The 21,160-nt window shown below is 33.1% G+C and overlaps 2 protein-coding genes across 2 annotated transcripts; one reads left to right on the top strand and one right to left on the bottom strand.

Moving 5' to 3' along the window:
- Nucleotides 1–16,093: 16,093 nt before the first annotated feature.
- Nucleotides 16,094–16,597, top strand: LOC122281263 (secreted RxLR effector protein 161-like). The gene has a single exon (XM_043092617.1). The coding sequence runs from the start codon at nucleotides 16,094–16,096 to the stop codon at nucleotides 16,595–16,597; it is 504 nt and encodes a 167-aa protein (XP_042948551.1).
- A 407-nt stretch (nucleotides 16,598–17,004) lies between these two features.
- LOC122280875 (palmitoyl-acyl carrier protein thioesterase, chloroplastic-like) lies at nucleotides 17,005–20,270 on the bottom strand. Its single transcript, XM_043091947.1, has 6 exons — nucleotides 19,484–20,270; nucleotides 19,080–19,213; nucleotides 18,301–18,414; nucleotides 18,032–18,209; nucleotides 17,820–17,888; nucleotides 17,005–17,516 (listed from the first exon to the last, which is right to left on the bottom strand). Exons 1-6 carry the CDS (start codon nucleotides 19,889–19,891, stop codon nucleotides 17,268–17,270), a joined length of 1,152 nt encoding a protein of 383 aa, XP_042947881.1. The 5' UTR covers nucleotides 19,892–20,270; the 3' UTR covers nucleotides 17,005–17,267.
- Nucleotides 20,271–21,160: the final 890 nt, after the last annotated feature.

The following is a 21,160-nucleotide window of genomic DNA, read 5'->3' as shown; positions in this document are numbered from 1 at the left end:
CATATAAAACTTTTATTACAATAACTATAATGTCTAAAAGGAGATGATGTAAAACAAAATTCAATTAAAGGTAGGTTGTAACTCATATTCTTTAGATGAGTTTATGAAACCACAACTTATTTAAAAAACTTCAGCTGATGGGATATGTGGTGATTTCACAAAATATTATAGCAGATGCCTTAAATTCGAACCCTGACTTTGCACTCTACCCTTAGCTCAACACTCTATTCTATTTAATTAAATATTTTATTTGTTGGACACACTCATTGAGTAGAAGTCTAGCTCACACATGAGAGGTATTAAGAATATAATATAAATAATTAAATTTATATTTTCCCACTAACTTAAAGTTTTGAGACAAATAGTGATTTCATATAACTAAGGAAGGAATTGCCAAATACGTTAATCTAACAAATGAATTAATTGGTTGTAGTTCCAAATCATAATCAATATTCAAATATTGTGATCGACTACTATAGTGCATTTTGTATGAGAATTCTACTTCAGGTTCCATGCATGTTCTCGATTCAAGAAAAGTATAAACATAGTGTAATAGCTATAGAGTTAGAAAACTAAAAGTTGATAGTAGGATTGAGTAAAAATCTAAAAATTTGAATCTAAACCCAACTCCACTTCGAAAAAATGGAGTAGAGTTAGATTTTTTTTGAAAAAATTTTCACTCAGAGTTGGAGGTGTCATTGAACCGACTCCGACTCTGATTTGATTTAACTCCAACTTTATGCTCCGATTCTAACTCCAACTTTGCCCTCTTACTCTAGCTCCGAATCCGACTCCAGTATTATACATATGTTATAACAACATGTATTTATCAATATATTTATCATGTAACTAGTATAGGTATATAGTTATATAATTAGAATTTATATTGTTAAATTCAATGATATACTAAATGAGCTAATTATTATAAAATAATATATTTATACTATAATCTAAATAAAGTATCGATAGTTTAGTATATATAAACATCATAAAAGTATTACTATCATACATATATAATTAAGTATAAAAATAAGTTAAACATTAGTATTTAAATAAATCTAGTATAATAAGTTGGTAACACATATACTAATTTACTAAAATATAATAATATGTAATTAGATATTAGAGAGTCTAATATATAATTAAATTAAAAATAAGTTAGACGTTAATATAATAACACGTAATTACGTCTAATTATATCAAATGATCACACTTATTTGCTAGGCACCAGAAGACCAATTAACACGAGTCCCCCTCGGTGTTATTAGACAGTCGCATCAATTACAATTACTTTGGTCAATTGTATATCAGAAATAATTTCATAATTTCATAATTATTCATTCGAATAGTTTAATTGGAATTTCGCTAAAAATTATAATGAAACTTTACTGCTATTCAAATCGGAGAGAATGAATACAAGACTTGGGATTTAAGTGACGAAAAAAAGAAAGGAAAATAACAAAGAAAACTCTTCACTGTTTTTGGTTAGAAAAGAAGTAGGCAGCTCACAACTAATAATCGGGGATATAACGTCATAAACACATCAGCTTATTATAAATTGTAATATGACGTGGCATGACATATACCAGCGTGGCTTAATCTGATGTGGCCCGCCTTATTCTCACGTATTGAAGAAAATGCCCTACTTTTTCTGACATTGAAAAGAAGTATTCTTTTCAATAAATTCTCTCTCTCTAAATATAGAATTACGTAAAATATTAAGTTTTTACCGTAATTATACAGGTTTCTTACGTAAATTTCTTCGGGTACACGACGATGGCTTGCAAAAGCCGGACCCACGTGAAGGGGCCAAACCCACGTGGTCCAACCTCCCAAAAAACAAACCCTAGGCTCACCAATTTTGTACGTTCGGCTCCGGTCTTTTTGTTGTTTTTTTCCCTTCCCATCCATCACAACTGATAAGAAATATATAAAACTATAAAAGCAAGCAAAGGTGGCGAACAAGTAGTCAAGGTGGCGGTGGTGTATAGGTGGGTTGAAGATGAGTGCAATAAGTGTTGCACAGATAGCAACCCTAAAAAAGTATACGTCACCGGTTCAAAGGTATCCCTAAGGAAGTTTCATAGATGCAAAGGGTTGAGCGAGGAGGAGGAGGAGGAGAGGATAAGGAGGAGGGTTTCCCACTTTGATTTGCGGCTACCTCTCTGTGTTCGATTGATTTGGTAAGACAAAAAAAAAATGGGCACAATCGCTCAGGACAAGGTTGTGCTGTGCTTATCACGGAGTGTGGCACGAATTGCAGTACCTTGTGTCTTTGCCTGGAAAGCCAACCTACGATTGTGGACCATTTTTTTTCCATATATATACCAAAGAGAGGGAAGTACGTAGAGGAGAGGACAGGGAAAGTTATTGAGTTGTGTGCGTCTGTTAGACAAGATATTGCAATGGATACGACAACTCTTTCTGTCCATACCCACTGTTTTCCCACTTGCGCTAGCTTTGCTACTTTGCCTCGATTGTTCTGTAAATCAGATAAGATAAGATCATATCATATCAGATATAAAAATTAAAAATTAAATAAAATATTATTAAAATATATTTTTAATATTATTATTTTAAAATTTAAAAAATTAAATTTTTTATTTTATTTTTTATATAAATTTAAAAAAATTATAATAAATAAATGAAATGATACGAGATTTATTGTAAAAACAAACTAACCTATATGATCGATAATGTACGGGCCGATCATGGGTTCATAGACTGCAACCCCGAAAAATTACACAATTTTTATGGAATTATACGATAAAATATTCATTTTATAATTTCCTCTTAATTAATTTAATTTAGATGTGTTTGAAGTAAAAAAATATTATTTTATTTTATTATAGAGATATGATTTGGGCCTTCTATTAAAATATTATAAATAGTATTAGAGTCTATCATAATAAAAAATGTTTGACTTAATTTGTGCCATCTACGATGGACTGACTAGACGAGAATGACGATAATTTAAGGGGGAAGATTGTGATACCTTATATGATAAGGATAAGAGTTTGTAACGTCCCAATGAAAGACTCAAACTACATGACATATTCTTCTAAATGACTAGTTAATGATATAATTGAAGTCTCATTTAAACATTATAAAGAGCAAGAACTTCTCATTTTCAAACAATTCAAGATCTCATACACCACATACCTTATTTTTATCATGTGGAGTATCACAATATCTCTTCCTTAAATTCCCAACGTCTTCGTTAGACCAGTCTATTGTAAATGACACGGCTCTAATTGTATTATTGATTAGTCATTTTAGAATATAGGGCCATAGGTTTAGACTTAAACTGATGGAAATATGTATATTTTATTATTTATGTTATATCTTAACATTCTCTCACATGTATAGGCTAAACACTCCCTTAATGAATAGCTCAATACGTAAAATATTTAATTAAATGGAATAGAGTCAGGGTTCAAACTCAAGACCCTTACTCTGATACCATATGAAATCACTTATCCTAAAAATTTAATCAAATAGAAAGATGTAGATTTTATTAGTTATTTTATACTTTAACAAAAAAAAACTCAAGAGACCAAATATCATTTTTCAATATATATATATATATATTCACCAGTGATGACTTCTTTAAATATTAAATAAATAAATAAAATAAACTAAGAGTCAAATTTAGCGGACACAAGTACCATTAATTTTCTAAGTATGTCACTTCTCTTGCAACTGAACTCAGAACTTACTACGATTCTTGGGAGATTTAGACAGTGAATTGAGTTGATATATAATGAGACTAGATAAGAATTGAAAGTTAAATAAAATATTATTAAAATATAATTTTTTAATATAATTTTTATTTTAAATTTTGAAAAAGTTAAATTGTTTATTATATTTTGTTTAAAGTTATAATAATTAGAATAGATGAGATGAGTTTACATCAACTCATTATCCAAACAACCCCTTAGCGTTAATAATATGTTAATTTATTATATCACCTTAATTCAGTCTCACTAATAGCCTTTAATTACATCTCGATCTCGTTGGTACTGGATGTCGATCAAGACAGTCATCAGCTCCTTTAAGCAGATTCGGGGTCGTGCTCTCCTAATCTCTTCTTTTAAATATATTTTTAGTTTAATTTATTTTTAATTTTTATTAATTTTGTTTTAATTTTTCATTTAAGTAAATATTTTTAAATATTAAGTTTTTATTTTTTGAAACACATGGCATGTGACATGGCATAGCATAGGAAAATAACATTTATCAGAAATTTTATTAACGTTTAATGAGTAGAACAATGTTAACAGAAATTAAAGATCGATTTGTTAAAAACGTAAACTATAGGAAGTGAAAATTTTAAAATTAAAGTACTCTAGGGATCAATTTGAACAAAAGACAAATATATGAACTAATTCAATATTTAATCCTAATTTTTTTTTATTACATTAGAAAAAAGTTGATTTATCTACTTCGGATAATATATATATATATATATATATATATATATGAACAAAGTTTTTTATAATTTTTTTTTTTGTAAGTTTTTCTTCGTTTGCGAAAGAATGCTTACAATTCATGATTACAAATTAAAGACCAAATCCTAATTTTATTTTCCATACTTTGTATTTTTTTCAACTATTTATTATTTAAAAAAAATGATAAACACACGTCACTTTTTATAATAATGTTTTAAAAGTAAGTGTACTTTTGTAAAATATATTGTTGAAATGTGTTGCGTGAGTTTCATTACTCTTCATCTAAAGAGATGGCTCTCCTGTACGTGGTGAGTTAGAACCAACCACCTACTTCATTCTCATCTTTGTTGCTATAAAGAGATCGAGAAGACGTACCGCGGCCAATTGAATTATAAGCCAACAAGACCAATGCTATATATATAATTGTTATATAGATACCACGTCTGATCACTTGGTGTTTGTAATTTGGGCATATGACCCTTATTGATCAACGGATATTTATTACTTTTCCAAAGAGAATGGCTTGGCCAAAAAAGGAGAAAGAAAGGAAACTGGAATTAACAATATTAGAGCTAAAATATCTCACAAATGGATTCATTTGCAAAATTTCTTCATGAAGACGGAAATTACCCTATTTTTACAAGTAAAGAGTACGGATATTATCATGCCACTTGATACTAATCTAGCATGAACGTCAATTTGTATCACTAATATTGGATGAAATAAAAAGAAAGTTTGTTAACGTATGCTAACGTATGCCGCTTAACAAGTCTGGGATATTTTGGAATAGGTGCAATACTAATATGGGAATAGTATTATTAAACTATTTATACTGATCTTATTACTATATTATATATGTAAGAAATAATAATAAAGAAATACTGATCACCTCGAACTTGTTTCGTATAGTTCCACTAGGCCGTACGTCATGTGTCTCATAGTGGGGGAATATATATATAATATATATAGGAAGTAAAGTAATAGTAGAATCGATTAAAGAATAATGGACGTAGGTTTTAAGCCCTTGATAATTAATTAAATAGGATATGCTTTTAATCTGCATGATTATTGGTATTAGTATGAAAGGAAGAATGGAAGGGGAGGGCCATTATTGAGATGTAATTCTCAAATCATTGATTATAGTTCAAATGTCTTCTCAAAGTAGGCACTACAACAAAAATCATTTTTTGGGACGAAATTGCTTTGGGACGAATTGGAAATCGTCCCAAAAAGTGAGATTTTGGAACGAAATTTGAATTTCGTTCCAAAATAATGACAGAATGTCAGACCGTTCGAACATGTTCGAACGCTATTCTTAGAGACGAAATTTTTTGTCCCAAATAAGTTAACCGTTTGACCGTTAATGATTAACCATTCGAACGTTTAATTGTTACCGTTTGAACGTAATATTGGAGCGATAGACAAAATTATTTTGGAGGGAAATTGACAAACTGTTCGAACGGTAAATTATAAACGTTCGAATGATGCATATTCACCGTTCAAACGTTATTTGAAACGTTCGAACGGTAATTGAGAAGCATTCAAACGTCATTCTGGAACGAATTTTAACCGTGACAAAAAAGGTCATCGTTCGAACGGTATCGAACGGTTAATTTCAAAATCGTTCCCAAAGATATATTTTGGGACGAAATTATGATTTTTGTCCTAATATATCTTCTGGGACAGTGATGTTGGGACGACCTTGAGACGAAATATTTTTGTCCCAAAAAATCTTTCGGAACAAAATCTATATATTTTGGGACAAAAATTTTCGTCTCAAAAATTGTTTTTTGTTGTAGTGAGGGATGGATGAGAATGGAATGCTGCATGCCAGGGAGGATTTATGGGTAATCATGATGTGATACTCAAATTATAAATACTAATATAGCTTGCTTGTGATGCAATATTTGTGAGAGTATTGTTCATTGCACTCATTGATTAAGGACTTTGAGCTGGGAATTCATTCACGTCAAATTCCTCTCAATTTTCCTCAACGAATCAAGATATATATATATATATATATATATATATATTTATATTGTGTTTAGCTAGCTTTGATATAATGATTAAAAAGAAAAAACGATCCTAAAAGTTTTCGAAGCTACGAAATCTACCAATTGGTTACTTATTAAGTTCCCAATTATGAGGCTAACGATTTCAGAAGGAGGTGATCAGCTTAATTGGTTTGGATTTTTTTTCACCTTCGTAACAAGCTGGATAATTTGTTACGGAGTACATCAAGATATGTTTGGGATCTGAAACTGAAACTCGACCAATAAGGTCGAGTGTATATCCAGCAAGATAGGCCCCAGGACATCCTAGCTGGGAGTAAAGAGTCCTCTCACATTTCTTCATCCATCTTTGATTCTTATCTCCAAAAATCTAACCCATATTTACAAGTGGTCACCAAAACACAGTGTCGTAATGATCTATACCCCACCAATCAATGGGTAGGTGAAATACTATCAAAAAAGAAGGAAAAAATAAAAAATAAAATAAAATAGGTAGGTGAAAAGCTGATTGATGTTGAACCAACCCACTTTGCCAAGTACTTTAAAACTTTAATCCTGTACACCTTTTCTTTTTTCCTAAGCACTTTAAATTAAAGCTGTACCTACTGGGAGAGTCCTTATAATTATGTAATGTAATGGAAATCCTTATATTTTGTCTCGTATCAGTACGCAGTGAGGTGCAATTTTCATGGTTTTATGCTCAACTTTTTGAACTTTCTATTGCAAAAATGAATATCCTTCAGGCCAATTCTATTATATTTCGTTGAACTTTCTATTATAAAAATGAAGGCTACGAAGTTAACATATATAATTGTAAATGCTGATTTCGCTGAAGTTATGATTTTGAGTTCTTTTCTGTTCCTAGGCCGGTTTGGCTTTCTAGAAAATGCAATAAATTTAATTTTATTGAACGTTTCACATGCAGTAGAAGTTAATTTAGGCTATATATAAGGGTCAGTCCCGTGGGGAGGATTGAGGCTTACATTACGCATAGAGTATATATCTTTAGGCCCAGTCCATCTGCAATGAATAAAAACGAGAAAACCCATTTGCTTATTGGCTTGATTTTGACCATCCAAGTGGGCATAAAATTCACTTCTGGGATGTTTGCTAGTGAGGAAACAACATGATTTGTTACTAGAAATCTCCTTTGAACTTCATTAATAATATTGAGTTGGCTTTTCTATTCAGTTTTATGTTTTGAAATGGCAAGCTGTAATTATTATAGATTGATATAATTCAAAGTGTAGAGAATAAACAGGTGGATAGTTTTCATTGGTTTACAATAGAGTTAGTTAATGTTAGTTATATTTGACTTTGTATAAATACAGAGTATTCACTTGTAACTCGATCAAATAAATGAATACAACAGTTTCTCTTCTCTTAGTCTGCTCTCTACTTCATCTCTCAATATTCTGTTACATGTTATCAGAAGTAAACTAGTTATGCTTCCGTTTTTAATCCAAGAATGGATGATAATGCTTCTATTTCTAATTCAAGAATAGATGATATTCCAAGTTGCTATCATCTACAAAATGGTGATTCACCAGGAACAGTTCTAGTGTCAAACATCCTCACTAGGGACAATTATCATACATGGAGTAGGTCCATGGTCATGGCGTTCAAAGCAAACAGCAAGATTGAATTCATGGATGGATCGATTGGTCAACCAAGCTTCAGAGATAATTCATATGAATTATGGGAAAGATGTAACAATATGGTATCTTCTTGGTTGATCAACTTTGCCTCAAAGGAAATTGGTGGTAGCACAATATGTGTGAAATCAGAAAGAGATATGTGGTTGGATTTAAAGAATCGTTTTACTCAAGGTAATGGTCCAAGAATCTATCAATTTCAAAAAGATTTGTCAATCTTGGTGCAAGAAGATTTATCTATACGGGATTATTATACAAGATTCAAGTCTTTGAGGGATGAATTGTTGGATTATAATCAAGTTCATACATGTTTGTGTGGAGCCTTACAAAAGTGCAATTGTGGTGCAATAAAGATCTTTATGGGCTATCAAGATCGATAGCATGTGATGCAATTTTTAATGGGTTTAAATAATAGTTTTTCCCATATCCGAGGGCAAATTCTAATGCTAGATCATTTACCAGAAATAAATAAAGTTTTTTCTTTGGTGGTTTAAGAAGAAAAGCAAAGAGAAATTAGAAAGAATGGTACCGTGGATATTGTTGCTTTCATGAGCAAAATGCAAGATTCAAGCACAGAAATGAGAAAGTTCAATTCTGGAAAATAGCAGACAAGAAGAGAAAAATTGTATTGCACTCATTGTGGTATTAATAATCATACAGTGGACAAATGCTACAAGATTCATGGCCATCCTCTTGGGTTCAAGCAAAATTCCACAAATAATCGACATAAAGGAAAATTTCAGGCATCTGCTAATCAAGTTTTGGGTAAATCTTCGAGTAATCCCTTTGAGAACTCTAATCAATTGCCTTTCTCTCAAGAAGATTATCAAAAAATGTTATCTTTAATTCACTCACAACCTAATGATAATACCAATCATCAAGCAACAAATGTCATTTCTAAATCTGCTGCTCATTCCACTCAAGGTATATCATCTAATCCAAGTATTTCCTTAAGTGCATCAGGATACACTTTATTGTCCCATAATGCTTGGATTCTAGACACAAGATCTACAGATCATTTTGTACATTCAATTGATTTTTTCACTTCCATTACAAAGATCCTAAACACCTCAATAAAATTACCAAATGGGGACAATGTGCCTGTTACACATTCTGGTATAGTTCGAATATCAGAAAATTTAATCTTTAAAGATGTACTTTGTGTACCATCTTTTTCATACAATTTACTTTTTGTGAGTAAACTTACTTCAACACAGAAATGCTTATTCATTTTTTCATCTAATTTTTGCTTTATTTAGGAGCATACCCCATGGAAGATGATTGGGATAGCTAGAAGAAACGTTGGTCTATACATATTGCAAGAATCAGGTGCTAGTGATGATGAGGTTCAACCCAAATCAAATCTTATCAATTTTGTGATAAATTCTAAAGTCTGGCATAGAAGACTAGGACATCCTTCCATGTCTACATTTTTTTTTCTTCTTAAAAAAATGTATTTGATATCAATTTTTCAGATAAAATGTCTAATCATTGTACTATCTGCCCACTGGCAAAACAGAAAAGACTTCTTTTCCAAGTTCATACATATAATGAAATTTTTCCTTTTCATATTGTCCATTGTGATATATGGGGACCCTTCTCTATTTCAACCCATAATGGATCCAAATTCTTTTTCACTACAATTGATGATCATTCAAGATTTACTTGGGTTTATTTGATGAAAAATAAGTCTGAAGTCAGAAACATATTAACTAATTTTTAGAATCTAGTTGAAACACAATTTGGGAGAAAAATATAGTGTATAAGGAGTGATAATGGTTCATAATTCAAAATGCTTAAATTTTATGCTTCATAAAGAATTGTACATCAAATGTCATGCATCGAAACACCTCAACAAAATTGAGAAAATATCAACACTTGCTAAATGTAGCAAGAGTTTTAAAGGTTTCAATCAAATGTTCCTTTAGTTTTTTGGGGGGAATGTATATTGACTACATGTCATCTTATAAATCGAGTTCCATCTTTGGTTTTAAACAACAAAATCTTCACATGAAGTTCTTTATAATTCAGTCCCATCATATAATCATTTGAGAAGCTTTGGTTGTTTATGCTATGCATCAACTATTACTCAAAACAGAAATAAATTTTCACCAAGGGCTAGAAAATGTATTTTTATAGGCTATCCTTTTGGCATAAAAGGATATAAGTTGTATGACTTGGAACTTGATTTTTTTTTTTTTTGTTTCTAGAGATGTAATTTTTCATGAATCAATCTTCCCATTTATTTTACAAAATGATTCATCAACTCATAATTCAAATCTGGGCATTAGTTCTCAATTTTTCCATTCGAAGTCAGATGACAATGCTCTTCCAAAATCAGCTCCTGATTACATTGAAAATAGCATATCCTCCTCATCTGTTAATAATTCAAATCAGTCCAATAATACTACCGTTGATATTAACACAGAGGCCACAAATATACCATCTCTCAGTGATGAGAATCACTTTCCTTCTCTTAGAAGATCAACCAGACAACACAAAGCACCTAATTACTTGCAAAATTATCACTGTAATCTATCTACTTCTGCTTCTCAATCATCTCCTACAGCTCCTACCATTAATTCAGGTAATAAATATAGCATTTCTGATGTTATCTCATATTCCAAATTATCCCATTCTCATAAAGCTTTTTCAGTTGCAATTTCTTCTAAAATAGAACCAACTTTCTATCACCAAGTTGTTAGGCATATTCATTGGAGAGATGCCATGTCTACAGAATTATCTACATTAGAGTCGAACAACACTTGGGTTTTAACATCACTTTCTCCAAATAAAAAACCTATAAGTTGTAAGTGGGCATATAAAATAAAATACAATTCAGATGGTTCTATTGAGAGGCATAAGACAAGACTTGTAGCCAAAGGGTATGCTCAAAAGGAGGGCCTAGATTTTTTTGAAACTTTCTCACCTGCTGTGAAAATGGTGACTATTAGATGTGTTTTGTCAGTGGCTGCTATACATAATTGGCATATTTTTCACTTGGATATTAATAATGCTTTTTTATATGGAGATTAGATAAAGAAGTTTTCATGAAAGTACCTCCTGTTATCTACCTAAGGGGGACTCAAGGATATGTAAATTGCAAAGATCCGTTTATGGCTTGAAACAAGCATCTAGGCAATAGAATTCAAAATTCAAATCTATCTTGTTTGATATTGGATTTTCACAATCAAAAACAGATTATTCCTTATTTACCAAGAAGGAAAGAACTTCATTTATGACATTACTACTTTATGTGGATGATATCTTACTTGCTAGCAGTGATTTAGAAGTCATTGAAGTTGTCAAAGCAGCTTCGACAATGAAGTTCAAGCTGAAAGATTTGGGTCTAGCCAAATTCTTTCTTGGAATGGAAATTGCAAGATCACAAAAGGGTATTTCTTTATCTCAAAGAAAATATACTCTAGAATTGTTAGCAGATTTTGGTTTACTTGATACCAAACCTGCATTATTTCCTATGGATACTCATGCTAGCAGTCCACCATTTGAGCCAATTTTTGGCTAATCCTCGAACACCACACCTCCAAGCAGCAATGAGAATTATGAGATATTTGAAATCAGCTCCTAGGCAAGGTTTGTTATTTCCCGGCTCTTCAAATATTCATATAAAAGCCTTCTTAGTTTCAGATTGGGCTAGTTGCCCAGATACCAGAAGATCATTTAATAGGTATTGTGCTTTCATTGGTGACTCATTAATATCTTGGAAATCAAAGAAGCAACACACGGTTTCAAAATCATCAGCAGAGGCAGAGTATAGGTCAATGGCCTTTACTGTTTGTGAGATAACATGGATTCGAGCATTGCTTAATGATTTGCATCAGTTGCACAGTCAACTGGCATGATTGTTTTGTGATAATCAGGCGACACTTCAAATAATAGCCAACCCAGTTTACCATGAGCGCACCAAACATATCAAATTGGACTATTACTTAGTTCGAGAGAAAAATCAAAAAGGATCATTAACTGTTCTTCATGTTAGTTCTATTCATCAAGTTGTAGACTTGATGACTAAACCTCTCGGTTCTAAGCCATTTGATACCTTATTGTCCAAGATGAATGTGCATAATATATACACATCATCTTGAGGGAGACTATTATAGATTGATATAATTCCAAGTGTACAGAATAAACTCGTGGATAGTTTTCATTGGTTTACAATAAAGTTAGTTAATGTTAGTTACATTTGCCTCTGTATAAATACAAAACATTCACTTGTAACTCAATCAAGTAAATGAATAAAGCAGTTTCTCTTCTCTTAGTCTACTCTCTACTTCATCCCTCAATATTCTGTTACAGTAATTTGTACGAAAGATTCTTCATGCCCAGAAGATGAGTACTTCTGATCCTGACTGCACTAATGTGCATAGCACGATGGGCATTTTTATTTGATTCAAACTCACCAATGTGAAACTATTGAAGTTGGTTTAATGTGATGTTATTTTTGAGAAATATTCTTCACATTATTTCTGAATTTATTATGTTTAGTCTTTACTATTATTAGCTTGTGTTTGGAAGTTGTATCTCTATTTTTAATGAAGTTTGTGAGTCTCAATGTAAGTATATATATTAGATTAATGAGAAATGAAGGAGTAGAACAATTAGAATCAATCTTCACATTAGAGATTGAAGTTTCTCTCAAAATACTCTATTTTTCCTCTGTTTGCTTGTTTAAAACTAACAATTAGCATCAAAGCTAACCAGGTTCATCTAAGGGTCGAAAATGGCTGCCTTTGAAGCAACTACATCAGTTCCTATCTTCAGTGGTAAGAACTACGACTATTGGAGTATAATAGTCGTATAAAGATGAAGACTTTTTTCTTATCTCAGGATCTGTGGGATGTAGTAGAAAAAGGGGTTGCAGTTCCTTCAGAAGGAGTTTTAGATTCTGCACAACATAAACAAGAAAGCGCCAAGGATGCAAAAGCCTTGTTCATCCTGCAGCAAGCTGTGTCTGAATCAATCTTTCCAAGATTGATGAGGGCTAGCACTTCAAAGGGAGCATGGGAGATTCTACACTCAAAATTTCAAGGAAATGCTAAGATAAAACTCATCAAACTTCAAGGCTTTCGAAGGGAGTTTGAGAATTTAAAAATGAAAGACTCGAAAGAAGTGAAAGAGTATTGTTCCTGATTAGTTGAAATTGAAAATTAAATGAGGGCTCATGGTAGAGAGGTGACTGATCAAAGGATTGTTCAAAAAATTTTGGTTAGTTTACCTGAAAAATATGATCATATAGTAGTAGTAATCGAGAAGTCAAATGATTTGCAAACTCTGTCAGTTACAGAGCTGATGGGATCAGTTCAAGCTTATGAATAAAGGCTAGCAAGAAGGGCTGATGATTTCTTGGAGCATGCTTTCCAATCCAAGGTGAATCTGGAAAATAAGAAAACAAAGGATTATAAGAAAAAGCCTAATAAAGATCAAAAGAATTATGATCATGTTCAAAAAGAAAACAAGATGAAAGGTAAGATGGGTGAATTTCCTCCCTATGGTCTCTGCAAGAAAACAAACAACTTGGAGAAAAATTGTTACCATGTCGGGAAGCCTCAATGCTGGAATTGTAAGAAGTTTGGGCATATGGAAAAGGATTGTAGATACAAGAACAATCAACAAACCTACTATTCAAAAGAAAAAGAGGAGAATGAGCATTTATTTTTTGTGTGTCAAGCCCTCACTCAAGAAGAAAAATTTTGGTTCATTGACAATGGTTGTAACAACCATATGGCTTCTGATGAAACAATTTTCACTGATCTGGACACTTTTATTAAAGCCAAAGTCAAGATGGGAAATGGAGAACTTGTTGAATCTAAGGGAAAAGGCACGGTGGCCATCTCAACAAAGAAAGTTACCAAGTTTATTAAAGATGTATTACTTGTTCCTTCACTTGATCAAAACTTGTTAAGTGTAAGCTAAATGATGGAAAATGGTTATTCCTTTCATTTTGAGAATGATTTGTGTAGAATATATGATGAAAAAAATAAAATGGAATTGGCTAAAGTGAAAATGGGGAGAAGTAGAAACTTTCCTATTCAATGGAGTTTTCCTAAGGCTATGGTGGCAATAGTGGATGAGACAATGTTATGACACCAAAGATTTGGGCATTACAATCTTAATTCATTGAGATTATTGCATCAAAAGGGGATGATGACAGCTTTACCTCTCTTGGAAAAAGAAACTGAACTGTGTGAAGGGTGCATGGTTAGAAAGTAACACAAACTGCCATTTCATTCAGAAAGCAATTGGAGAGCTAAAGAAAAATTACAGTTGGTTCATACTAATGTACGTGGACCAATAAGGACTTCAACTCACAATCAAAGCAAGTATTTCATTCTTTTTATAGATGATTTTACAATGATTTGGGTTTATTTCCTTCATGAAAAATCTAAAGTTTTGGTATTTTCAAGAAGTTTAAACTGTTGGTTGAGAAGCAGTCAAGCCATAAAATCAAAATTTTAAAGAGTGATAGAAGCAGTGAATATAACTCCAAAGAATTTGAAAAATTTTGTGAAGCTGAGGGAATAGAACATCAGTTATCTGTGGCTTATTCTCCACAACAGAATGGAGTGTTCGGGAGAAAGAATATGACAGTCCTGGAAATGGCAAGATGTATGTTACTTGAAAAAAGATTGCCCCAAGAATTATGGGGTGAAGCAGTGAACACTGCTATGTTCTTGCTTAATCGTGTGCCTACAAAAGCAGTAGAAAGTTAGACACATTTTGAAGTTTGGAGTGGGATTAAACCCTCTGCAAGTTTTTTAAGGGTGTTTGGTTGTATTTGTTATATACATGTTCCATCTCAAAAGAGAATTAAGCTAGAAGAGAAAGCAGAAAAAGGGATATTTGTGGGATACAGCAACATTTCAAAAGGTTTTTGAATTTTCAACTTGAAAACAAGAAAATTGGTTGTGAGCCGAGATGTGAAGTTTAATGAAAATGCATCTTGGGATTGGGAAGCTGAGAAAGTGATTAAACAAAGTGTAGAGGTACCAGTTGAGTCACTAATAGAAGAAGAAATAGAAGTTGAAGTTAGAGATTTTCAACAAATTGAAACCAGAAGCTCCACTGTTGAACAATTGTCCTTTGATCATAGTGATGAAGAGTCATCTCCTGAATCTCCCATAAAAAGAATAAGATTACTAAGTGATGTTTATGAACATTGCAATTACATTTCTCTTGATCCAGAAAGTTTTACAGTTGCATCAAAAGAAAGAGTGTGGCTGAAAGCTATGGAAGAGGAGATAAAAATGATTGAGAAAAATGAAACTTGGGAATTAGTCGCTCAACCTGTAAACAAGGAAATCATTGGAGTTAAATGGATTTACAAGACCAAGTTGAATCCGAATGGTTCAATATTGAAGCATAAAGCAAGACTTGTAGTCAAAGGCTATGTACAATAGCCAGGAATTGATTACAATGAAACTTTTGCACTGGTTGTAAGAATGGACGCTATAAGAGCACTGTTGCACTTGCTACTCAAAAGGGATGGAAGATTTGGCAACTAGATGTAAAGTCAGCATTCCTAAATGGTGTATTGAAAGAAGAGGTTTATGTCAATCAACCCTAGGGGTTTGAAAAAGAAAAAGAAAAAGGCAAAGTTTATAAGCTAAAGAAAGCCTTGTATGGCTTGGAACAGGCACCACGTGCCTGGTATGGAAGAATTGATAGTTACTTTACTGATCAAGGATTCAGGAGGAGTAAAAGTGAACCAACATTGTATGTGAAGTCACAAAACAGTGCTAAAATGATCATTGTATCCTTGTATGTTGATGATCTTGTATTTATAGGAAAAAATGTAGAGATGATTGAAAATTTTAAAAAGGAAATGATAGCCAATTTTGAGGTGACTGCCTTGGGAAAGAAGCACTATTTTCTCAGGATGGAAGCAAGCCAAGAAAAAGATGGAATTTTTTGTTCCCAAAATAAATACACAAAAGATCTATTGAAAAGGTTTAATATGACATGTTGCAAGTCAGTTGCAATACCATTGATTCCTAATGAAAAGCTGAGAAAGAAAGATGGTGTCAAGAAAGTGGATGCATCAACCTATAGAAGCTTAGTAGGAAGTTTGCTTTATTTGTGCAATACCAGACCTAATATTCTGTTTGCTACTAGTATGCTTTCAAGGTTTATGCAATGTCTGAGTCAGATTCATTTTGGAACTACTAAGAGAGTTCTAAGGTACTTGCAAGGAACAATTGGGTGGGGCATGTGGTACAAGAAATCTTCGAGTATAAAGCTGGTAGGCTTCACTGATAGTGACTGGGCAGGCTCATCTGATGATATGAGAAGCACCTCAGGATACTGCTTTGGCCTTGGATTTGCTATGTTCTCTTGCAGTTCAAAGAAACAAGGAAATGTAGCTCAATCCACAGCCGAGGCAGAGTATGTTGCTGCTGCTAGATCAGCGAACCAGGCCATATGGTTGAGAAGAATTCTAGAATATATGGGGAAAAAATAGCAAGGTTCTACTGAGATTTTTTGTGACAATAAATCAGCAATTGCTATTGCTAACAATCTTGTTCAGCATAATCGAACCAAGCATATAGCAATCAAATACCATTTTTTGCGTGAAGTGGAAACAAGTGGAGAAATTAAATTAAAGTTTTGTCATTCAGAAGAACAAATAGCTAACATTTTTACAAAAGCTCTTCCTAGAGACAAGTTTCAGTTCCTTAGATCAATGCTTGGAATATATGAAAAATATATCAAGGATAAGTATTGAAGTTGGTTTAATGTGATGTTATTTTTGAGAAATATTCTTCACATTATTTCTGAATTTACTATGTTTAGTCTTTACTATTATTAGCTTGTGTTTGGAAGTTGTATTGTGTTTAGAAGTTGTATCTCTATTTTTAATGAAGTTTGTGAGTCTCAATGTAAGCATATATATCAGATTAATGAGAAATGAAGGAGTAGAACATTTATAATCAATCTTCATGTTGGAGATTGAAGTTACTCTCAAAATACTCTATTTTTTCTCTGTTTGCTTGTTTAAAACTAACAGAAACAACAACAAATTAATAATGGATAACAAATCGAAACAAGAAAATGAAACGACAAAAAGACAAAGCAATAAACATGAAAGGGGGTGCACAGCTAGCTAGCTGCTGCACATATTTGAGATCACATCAGTTTAATTTTTGTTTAGAATGCCATTGTGTTCTTGCCCGGACTATCTCTGCTTTATCAGCAAGCATGCGAAGCAGGTGTGTGAATTCTAAGTCCGGTCTTCGATGCATGTAATTATTTGAATCTTCAGTCCCACTTGCCGTTGAACTAGTCAATGACTCTAGCAGATTTGATTGCTGGCATTCACGGCGATACTCCAGAGTCATGCTTGTGAGATAATAATTTCCCAAGACATTTATTGGCACACTCTGCAGGCAACAAAGCAAATTGTAAGTATTTCTTGTTCTATCTTTTCTCCAATTATTGACTTCATATCTGTCAAAGTAATATATTTTCTTCGTTACTTGGAGCAACTCGTTTCAGATCACATTAATTTGTTTATTGTTTGAAAGCAAAAATGAGTATATTTTTGCTTCATATATAGAGTAATGAAACCAAGCTACTTCTCCTGTTTAAAGAATGGCTTTCGAACTTCACGTGTCTATAAATATATAGCAATTCTGATTGATCCATATATATAATTTGTTGTGTTCATGAGATTCGAGAAGCACCTCCAGAATCCATCCAATATATTTCACGTTGTTTACGTGTTGATTGGCATCCATGTCGCTCCATCTTGGCTGGGTTTCAGTTGAGAAAGAGGAAATCAGACTCATTCCAAGTTCGTGGAACAAATAATATAATGATGAAGTAAGTTCAGCGTATAGAGTAGAGTTATTATATATTAGAATTTCAAGAACAGAAGGTGAAGAATTACACTTACAGCTAAGCCTGATCGAATTCTCTCGGCAGTTTTGTCAGTAAGCTTGTCGATTTTTTCACTATCATTTTTATCTGCGGCAACTGCAACTCTGTTGAGGTAGAAAGGTACCACCTCTTCTCTCACTTGTTCCGGTATTTTTGACAATCTTCTTGTTTCTTGGTTCATTATAACCCAAGTGCTTCATGGAGATCAGAAAAATTAAGGAGATCATAAACAACTTGGAATAGCAAACAATATTTGGTGGCTCTCGTAGCCTAAGTATACCGCACCTTGTTGCTCTAGTTATGATCTCTTGGGTTTTGTAATCTCGGATTATCCAGTCCCTGCGCATTCCATTTTTCCCCGTCGCATCCACCCAAGTGTCAATCTCTACCACATCTCCCCTGTTACATCATAAATTTCCTGCATTACTCTTCGTTGAATATTTCATGACTGGAATACAAGTAATTTGCATCGGTAAAAAGAAAAGAAAGTACTCAGAATCTCTTGCCTGTGAACTGCGAATATGGTATATATTTCTTTTGACTCGGTTCATTTTTGTGGGATAATACGATCCTAATACAAATCAGTAATAATTGTAAGGTGCTTATCAAGATTCCATTTCACTTGATTATCAAATTCTTGATCGCTTTACGTGGATAAATTTATCTCCTTAAATGGTGCGTTTAGCTATTAATTTACTTAGTTGCTAAGGCTAATTATTAAGGAGACGTAAGAAAACTCCTTCACATTGAACCTCATATTGGCCACTTCTTCCAGCAGAGTTGATGATGGTTTAAGCAAAAATTATCGATGTTAGTTTTCCTTCTACAATGGTTAGGTACCATCTAGCTAGGTCCTATATATGAAGAAACGTAGGGTTACTGGAGAATATGAACATCATGATAAGAAAGTATGAAGTGCAACGTACTACCATCCAAGTCCTTGTCATTCTTTAAGTAATTACAGCTTCAATGTGAATTTATGCCAAAGTGATCAGGTCATTTTTTATATTTCCTGTACAGCGGCTGCAGATTGTTGTTGAGGTGGAGTACGTAGGACAACATACCAGGAGCTGTATCTCTGTACTTGAATGTGGATGCGTGTGACAACCCAAATGAGTTTACGGAGGCTCATCTCACGGGTAGCACCAAAGCCATTCCCAGCAAGGCCAGAGCTTGTCACATGATTCAGTGCTGTCTCCTGCAACATTTACAGATACTGTTCAATTGCAAATACTATATATGTTTTTCTTTCATATATACATATATATATGAACTTATTAATTAAGCACTTTCAAAAAAACGAAACATCACTTCCAGAAATATATGTTCACAACAAGTACGTACATATCCTAGTTCAATTTACGTATTAACGAGATAGCAGGGACCTGATCTTTTAGCCATTGGATATAAAAATGGAATCGGTTAAGATCGAGTTATATATAGATTTAGCAAAGAACCACGAACCAACCTGCAGTAGATTCATCAGTGTCTCCATGGTGGCAGTTTTGTCTGGTCCAATCTCATAAGATCTGATAATGAATGTCTGTCTATAAACAAACTGGTCCTCCACAAACCTTCCAAGCAAAACGGCATGAAGAGGCGCATCAACACAGCTTTCTTTTGTTGACTCCCTATTCTTGTTTCTCATAACTGGAGCGACCTCTCCGACGTTAATCCCATTCACCTTGCTTCCATTGATGGTATCTATGCCTCGAGAACTACCAGCACTTGCTATTACCGATAAACTTCGTTGCTTTAGCTTGATCGCGTTATTCATCAAAGGATAACAGACAATCTTCCTCGTGGCCACATTCTTCGTATCTGCCTTGCAAAAATCACCTCGAAGGCATAACCTAGTATTACCCTTCGCAGCCATTAATGATCCCGTTAATGCCAATTGAACATCGGATTAAACGCGAGTGAAATAGTACTCGACCTGATCGAGCAAGATCCAAGTTTAGAAATATAAGGCGGTGTGGCTAGCTTCTACCTCATGCAGATAACCTTGTTGAAGATGGAGAAATTTTGAAACAATATTGGTTGGTCCAACTAATTATAAATGAAGGGTAAGAAGAATTAGGCTAGTTTAAGACAAGGAATGGATGAAAGGTGAAAATTGGATCTCTTAAAACGTGTATGCGAAGAAGATCTATTGAGGAAGAAGAGGTTTGCAGCTCAACTACTTCAATGGGTGGGGGAGAAATAAGGGAGAGGTGGTTTTCTAGCTTTAGTCCATACGAAATGTTAAACAGACCTGATTTGTCTTTTTTTGCATGGTTTTTTATGGGAGTATTCAACTATGTATAGATAACTTGGATGATAAATAATGAGCGAAAGTCAAGTGTACGTACGACTCGGTTATTTTCTTCTATTTTTTGCTGGGAAAAAGGGAGACCTCAAAACATTGGAGTGGTTCAGATGTGAGGGAGAATGGTACATAAATATTTGTGTTATAGGTCATCTGCCTGTCGCCCAACTATAGCCCACTGATCATTTGGAAAATTTGAAATGTTGCGATATTAGTCCAATCCTAGTTCCAGCCAGCTAGCTGCACCACCCATATCAATCCTTGAATTTTAAATACAAATTTCAAATAGGTAAATTTTGTATAAATTTTTTATAAAAACAAATAGATCCTATTAATAAAAAATAATTTTTTTATAATTATTTAAAGTGAAGTCAATTTTCTTTTACAAAAAACTTACACAAAACTTATCCTATTATAAATCATTTCCCTCATTAATTTGATAAAGAGTACTAGACACGAAAATCTTTTCTTTTTGTTGATCTAGCCTGTTTCGACTTGGATTTGGTTGGATCGATGAAGTAGATTATTCCGGTCCCACAGTTGATATATAGCTACCTTTTTTTATTTTTATTTTTTTTATAGTAACAATCTGTCTTATTAGCTTCAAACTATGCATTATCTCTCTTTTAAGACAGTTATTGCTATTACATCTGGTACTCCTCCTTTCGTCCAGACCTTTTCATCCTCCCCATCTAATTCTAAACAAACATACCTAGTAAATGTGCCGCTGTGTTCCCCTCTTTAGGAGTGTATATATATATACACACTCCACCTTCCAATCTTTTCTGCCATCTGGACAAGACTTAATGCCATCTATAATATGTCCAAACCAAGACA

This window comes from Carya illinoinensis, chromosome 11 (genome assembly GCF_018687715.1).
Source record: "Carya illinoinensis cultivar Pawnee chromosome 11, C.illinoinensisPawnee_v1, whole genome shotgun sequence".
Classification (NCBI taxonomy): Eukaryota; Viridiplantae; Streptophyta; class Magnoliopsida; order Fagales; family Juglandaceae; genus Carya; species Carya illinoinensis.
Note: the sequence above shows the minus strand (reverse complement) of the source record. Positions and strands in the feature narration are given on the sequence as shown.

Excerpts from the sequence above, each read along its gene's own strand:
- LOC122281263 (XM_043092617.1), top strand. The coding sequence starts at position 16,094 with ATGACATGTTGCAAGTCAGTTGCAATACCATTGATTCCTAATGAAAAG.
- LOC122280875 (XM_043091947.1), bottom strand. The coding sequence starts at position 19,891 with ATGGCTGCGAAGGGTAATACTAGGTTATGCCTTCGAGGTGATTTTTGC. Across the intron at positions 18,210-18,300 it reads ATCATAACTAGAGCAACAAG|CACTTGGGTTATAATGAACC; the intron begins GTGCGGTATACT and ends ATCTCCATGAAG. Across the intron at positions 17,517-17,819 it reads ATATTGGATGGATTCTGGAG|AGTGTGCCAATAAATGTCTT; the intron begins GTGCTTCTCGAA and ends TGTTGCCTGCAG.